The 6,113-nt window shown below is 35.3% G+C and overlaps 2 protein-coding genes across 2 annotated transcripts; one reads left to right on the forward strand and one right to left on the reverse strand.

Moving 5' to 3' along the window:
- Positions 1-3,007: 3,007 nt before the first annotated feature.
- LOC111381276 (phylloplanin-like) lies at positions 3,008-3,838 on the forward strand. Its single transcript, XM_023005041.1, has 2 exons — positions 3,008-3,267; positions 3,410-3,838. The coding sequence occupies exons 1-2, from the start codon at positions 3,111-3,113 to the stop codon at positions 3,691-3,693; spliced, it is 441 nt and encodes a 146-aa protein (XP_022860809.1). The 5' UTR covers positions 3,008-3,110; the 3' UTR covers positions 3,694-3,838.
- A 200-nt stretch (positions 3,839-4,038) lies between these two features.
- LOC111381273 (casparian strip membrane protein 3-like) lies at positions 4,039-5,093 on the reverse strand. Its single transcript, XM_023005036.1, has 3 exons — positions 4,766-5,093; positions 4,546-4,669; positions 4,039-4,362 (listed from the first exon to the last, which is right to left on the reverse strand). The coding sequence occupies exons 1-3, from the start codon at positions 5,047-5,049 to the stop codon at positions 4,147-4,149; spliced, it is 624 nt and encodes a 207-aa protein (XP_022860804.1). The 5' UTR covers positions 5,050-5,093; the 3' UTR covers positions 4,039-4,146.
- Positions 5,094-6,113: the final 1,020 nt, after the last annotated feature.

Consider the following 6,113-nt stretch of genomic DNA (forward strand, 5'->3'; position numbering starts at 1 on the left):
CCTAAAGTGAAATTACCCGTCGATAATTGTTGCGACCTCCGTGGACAATCACTCCCAGGATACAACAATCGTAAACCACTTGTGCAGCAATCACGAATGATTTTTCTAGAACTCTCAATTGTACTCCAAAATATATGTAAAAATTCGAGTATAAAAAAACCAGAATGTGAAAATGAAGGATTGATACAAGAGGATTTTTCTATTTTCTTTTTTGTGTGTATTTTTCCCAAAATGATATATGGGTTTATATAGGTGGGATGGAATTAACAGTCTCCACTATGATCAGAGATTAATTCAGAATTTTAATGACTGAGTAGTGGGTATTTTGATGACTATTAGTGGGTTGTTACAAAAACAAACAGTCAGAAAATATTGGCTAGTTTTACCCATTAAATAATAAAAAAAATTATTTTAGTCAAGGAAGTCCAAGAGCCCAAGGCCCCAATCAAGACATTTTAATATTTGCGTGGCGAGTGACTCGAACCCCTGACGTCTCACACAGATGTCACATTTCCCACCATTTTGAAACTTTATCTAATTTGATTATTTCTTTCACATTTTATATTTATACCATAAATATATAACAGTTTGTGCTGTTTTTCAAAACTCACGAAGACATGGAAAGTGAAAGATTAAATTTTTTCATTTGATTGAGATAAAACGCTAATAGTTTATTAGTCCTATAATCCTATCTAATGGTAAAGAACAAAGGGTTTACTCAATATTGACGAGACCTCTTGCTCACAGCTCGCTAATCTTATTAGAGGTGAAAGGCCTTGTACAACCCTCAAGCGATTTTAAATTTTCACAAAACTTGCCTCCCGAGGGTATAACCCAGTGGTGCAAAGGATAGGAGTGAGGTAGTTTCAGCCTTGCTGGTACCCGCAGTGTGAATGTTCGATTCCTGAGGTATGAAATTGGACTCCTAGTGGGCACCAGTGTACGGACAAGCTCTTGTTCCCTGGTTTGTTAGGGTACATCCCACGATTTACCTCACTCACGATGTTTCAGGAGAGGGCGGTGGGGACTCTCAAGGTTGGAGTTCAACCTTTTTAAATTTTCAGAATACTTAAATTTCAATACTATCAAACTACATGTGGATTATATAGATGACCTAATGGATCTTCATCCAAGCTCTAATGAGGTAAAGCCAAACCAAATCAACTTTTCGTCTAATGAGTAGAAGTAATTGTTTTTGAATTATTTCACAAAATGATTGAAAACTCCACAATCGAATATGTGCTAAGCTTACAAGCTCGATTGATAATCAGAAGAGCTAGAACCTAATATCGACAATTATTAGAGTCCATAGCCCCATTCAATTAAATATCTACAATTGAAAGGTAGTTATATTGACATCATAATTTTGTTCTGTTGCACAACCTTGGTGGTCATATAAGATTAGTGGTGTCAACAACCTGAGCCGACTCGCGAGCCTAAACTCTAGATTTGGGCTCGGCTAGAGTAAAATGTTTTAAGCTTTTTTGCGAACCCGAGCCAAGCAAAAAAATCAAGGCTAGGGCCTTACCGAGCCGAATAGGCTCAAATTTTTTTTTAATAATAAATAAAGGCAATAGTACGATGCGTTTTATAAGCCAGCGTGCTGCAGCCTTTATATATATATATTTATTTATTTATTTATTTTTTGAAATTAGGCCCGCGAGCCCAAGTCGATGAACTACATGGGCCGACTCAAGCTCGGCCCAGCACCCCAAGATGGTGTTGAAAAATGTTATGAAACTGAACAAAGTGACCTAAAGTGGGACAAAATTAAAATATAATGATCCAATTGACATAAAATTAAAGCAGGCCGACCAAATTGGCAAAAACACAAAGTATCGTGATCCAATCGATACAAATTAATTTATAACGACTCACGAAAGAAATGAACCAGATAATTTTCTTATTTTATTACAGGTCAAAATGTCATGATTTTGTCACACAGCATATTTTTATTAATTCATTTCAAACCTTTATTACGGGCATTTAATAGTTTTGCGATTTTCCATTGTTGGGCATGATCTCGAACAGTTGAAGGCGGCAGCTCAACTATGAATGCATTTAAAGCCCATAACCGCTTGGATGGCCTACTAATGGATAATGTAGCCTCCAGAACATAGTTTAGTGGTGCAAAAAATAGGAGTGGGGTTATCTCATACCTTGCTGACAGTCACAGTGTGGGGTTCGATTCCTAAAACATGGAATTAGACTCCTTGTAGGTATAGTGTACAGGTAGCTCTTGTTCCCTGGCCTGTTGGGGTATACCCCGCGATTTACCTCCCTCATAAAACTCTAGGGACGGGACGGGACGGGGCGGGACAGTAGGGACCCTCAAGATTGGGGTTCAACCTTTTTTTTTTTTTTTTTTACTAATAGATAATGTACTATTGATGTGGACGTGTTCTGTAATGGTCAAAGATTGCTTGCTACTATATTCTATAATTTTATTATCAAACCTATATATCTTGCTTCATAAATCTCAGAATAATATTATCAATATTATCTAGCATAAGTCATAATAGATTATCAATTTAGATAGTCATACTTAATAGGTTAATTAAATGAGTCATGTCACAATACAATTAAGTGAATCGATAATTTAATATCATGTAGTTGTCAACTAGATCGATACTAAATAGCATTATTCTAAACTTCACTCTATATACAATACACAAACACAAATAGACTGCAATTTTAAAATATGCACATGTTTGGCAGAAATGAAACTGAAAATTTTAATTTAATTCAAATTCAAAATCAACAATTAATTTTAATCACATATTTAAAGAGATTCATAACTTTTTAACTCACATTCCATTAATTTTTATCGAAATCTACGAAAAATCTATTCTTAATTTCCAAAAGAAAAAGAAAAAGGGCATATCCACTTGTCTCTTATGACTTCTGACTTCAAAATGCAGCAGGTAATGCAAGAATTTGACTTTAGCATTCAAATGGAGGCCATACTTCACCATTCTGGACACTTTTGGTAAACCAAGAAGAAATGGAAAACAAAATCCTCTTTATAAATTGCTCTCACTCATAACCCTTAATTTGCAAACAACATTGCAAATTTAGAGCTCTTCAATTTTCAAATATAGTCTAAAACCATGGCCCTAAAAACTTTGTTGATGTTTCTGTCTGTTTCTATAATGGCAACCTCATTTTCAGAAGCCCAAAATCCACTAGGCATAGTACATGTCAATGGAACTCTATATTGCACCATCAATGGTGGATCTAATGGCCCCGCAACCCCAGTTTTCACCAGTAAGTTGCATCAGATTTCAATATGAAAGTCCCTTTTTAACATGTGTCTATTTCTTTACGTGACTAATAAATAAATTTATAACTTTTAGACGAGACAATTTAACTATGTGATGCTAACAAGAGTTGAGTGTATTTTATACAGGTGCTTCAGTGCAACTTGAATGCCAGCCTGCAAATCTGGTGGTAACGTCAAGTGTAACAACAAATGCAGCTGGAAGGTACGATGTAACAGCGTTACCTGGAAATGCAACACTAAATGCAATACTGTCTTCTTGCAATCTAGTTGTCAACACGCCTCTTTCCAGCTGCAATGCAAATCTGCCGTCGACTGGACGCCTCATTTCGCCATTGCAGTTTGTGAAAACAGTTCCTGCTGGCTTTTTAAGGGTCACTTATCTAATTGCTACCGGTTTTCAGATCATCTAATTAATGCATCCAATGGCTGCCTCTATGAATAAATCATGAGATTGTTACGCAACTCTTTCTTAAAAGTTTACAGGATTTTTTTTTAATGGAATAATGTTACTAGAAATTAATCTAAAAGAAATAAAAGATTTTTGTTGAATACAAATGTCACAACTACGTTACCTTCCATCCCAGAAATCGATGAGTTATTGTTCATATCTTGGATTTCAAATTTGAGATTGCAATAGGAAAAACCTACTTAATGGATACAAATGTGGCGACCCATCAAATCTATGTTATGGGTATATTTGTACAGAGGGCGCGGGGGGGGGGGGGGGGGGTTAATTCCATTAAGTCCAGATTACATGATTTTAAAAATTGAGATCCTCACTTGATAAACACAAGTTGTAAATGAAACATTAACAAATCACAACAACAATATATAGAAATAGACATAAATGTATTTCTTAATTATCAGTGCCTACGAAGAGCAACAGCAGAAAGCATGACGAGGAATATGAAGATGACTGCTGCAATGAACGAAGCCACCACTGCGCCGCTAACACGCTGGCAGAAGTCAGTGAACTGTTGACAAATTGCAAACCAATTTGTGTTTGAATTTCCATTGTGGGCTAGGTACACAATGGCTGCAGCCGAGGCTGCTGCAGCTGTCGTAAAACCCACCAGCACCTGCACAGAATTCATGATTTCGTAACACATATATATTCATTCTGAAATCTAAAGATAGAAGTTGTAAAGACAAGACACGTTGACTTAAGTACTATAATATTATAGTATGTTTGGTACATTAGAATGGACTGATTTGTCTATGTTTAAATCGTCCATATACTAAACATGCCTTTAATTACTTACTGTATCGAAAATGAGGAGGAGAAGCTTTGCTCCTGCAGCATGTGGACGAACAATGCAGACGATGGAGAAAGGCAGGGATAGTACCAAGTAGCCACTAGCAATAGCATTTGCCACCACAAAGAACCTGCACTTAAATTACTAGTTCAAAAACATGCACTGCAAGAAAACTCACCAGAAAAAATAGAACATCGGTAAATGAAAGTGAAGAAAATGAACTTACATGAAAGTTGGGAGGTCATCGTAGCTGGCCTGGAACTGGAAGAATTGTGTGAAGAAAGGAAGACTTTCATCACTGGTTCCCATGGTGGTTGTTGCAGCTAAAGCAGCCACAAGTGCACAAATTCTTAATATAAAGTCGAATATAGAAATGCCTCTCTTCCATCCACCTTGCCGATATGGAGTTGCCTTTGTCATAGCAGTATAAGTTGCAGGAGCCTTGCCTTTGCCGGATTTGGACTCGGTGATGTTAATTTCTGTTTCGCCACTGCTCTTTGTTGAATCCATATTCAGACAAATTGTTAATTGTAGGAAGATGACAAGAAAATTGAATGCTTAATTTGTGATGGAAGAGAGAACTGATGAATTATGAATTATATAGGCAAAAAAGAGAGGAGCAGCAGTTGACTAATGGATTAGTTCACATATCTAATAATATTCTGTGTGTTGCGTGAAGGTCGATTCTTGAACCGAATTGATTTTACAAAGGTGGGATGGGATAGAGGAGTTGTTACTAACTTGCTCCACCTTAACAAAGAATTAGGACTGTACAATTTGCATTCATAAGTACATCATTCGACAATAATACATTAGCAGCCTGATTCTCTAGCCATCCACGTCCAAAACAATCTGTCACTTTTTCAAATAAATTTAGAGTCAACTACACAGGTTCTCTGTTGTTACTTTTTTCGATTCTGTTATTATATTTATTGGAAAAATCATATCAACTAAATTGTGCCTATCCAAGAAGAATTGATCTCATTGTACAAAGTTTGCTTACAAACTAAGTGTTGACAAGATCTAGGTTAAAAACAATAACAAATCTTTTTTCTCATTTCAAACCATAAATGAATATGGATCCTTTTAAAATGATATATATAAAAATTTCTTCTACAACATTTTATTCATTTTTTAATATTTAATAATAGTATTCTTGTTGATAATACTGTAAAATAAAATTATGCCTATATTATAGGACTTACATAAAAGGGAGGAAGTCAAATATGGTGGTTTGATATGATTGATAACGGTCATATTTTTCATTTTTTTTTACCAAAGCATGGAAAACAAACGAGGCCCATATCTTATTCAAACATGAATTCTAAATTAAACAGTCCACTTCCCTCCACCTTTTATCCATCAATTAAACTACTTATACAAAGTAGTTTGACAAAAATGGTTGATAAAGTGTGTGTTGATAAGATCAAGGTCAATAAATTTTGTTGCTTTCAAAAACTGTTTTTGAATTGAGTGTTTTAATTTTGCCAACAACCAATTAGTTAACCTTTTTTGTAAACATATTTTGTAAGCATAGCATCACTCTTTATCCATATATTAGCTCTCTCTGTTTT

The sequence above is a fragment of the Olea europaea genome, unplaced genomic scaffold, assembly GCF_002742605.1.
Source record: "Olea europaea var. sylvestris unplaced genomic scaffold, O_europaea_v1 scaffold2273, whole genome shotgun sequence".
In the NCBI taxonomy this organism is placed as follows: domain Eukaryota; kingdom Viridiplantae; phylum Streptophyta; class Magnoliopsida; order Lamiales; family Oleaceae; genus Olea; species Olea europaea.

Excerpts from the sequence above, each read along its gene's own strand:
- LOC111381276 (XM_023005041.1), top strand. The coding sequence starts at position 3,111 with ATGGCCCTAAAAACTTTGTTGATGTTTCTGTCTGTTTCTATAATGGCA. Across the intron at positions 3,268-3,409 it reads CGCAACCCCAGTTTTCACCA|GTGCTTCAGTGCAACTTGAA; the intron begins GTAAGTTGCATC and ends TATTTTATACAG.
- LOC111381273 (XM_023005036.1), bottom strand. The coding sequence starts at position 5,049 with ATGGATTCAACAAAGAGCAGTGGCGAAACAGAAATTAACATCACCGAG. Across the intron at positions 4,670-4,765 it reads GATGACCTCCCAACTTTCAT|GTTCTTTGTGGTGGCAAATG; the intron begins GTAAGTTCATTT and ends ATTTAAGTGCAG. Across the intron at positions 4,363-4,545 it reads TCCTCCTCATTTTCGATACA|GTGCTGGTGGGTTTTACGAC; the intron begins GTAAGTAATTAA and ends AATTCTGTGCAG.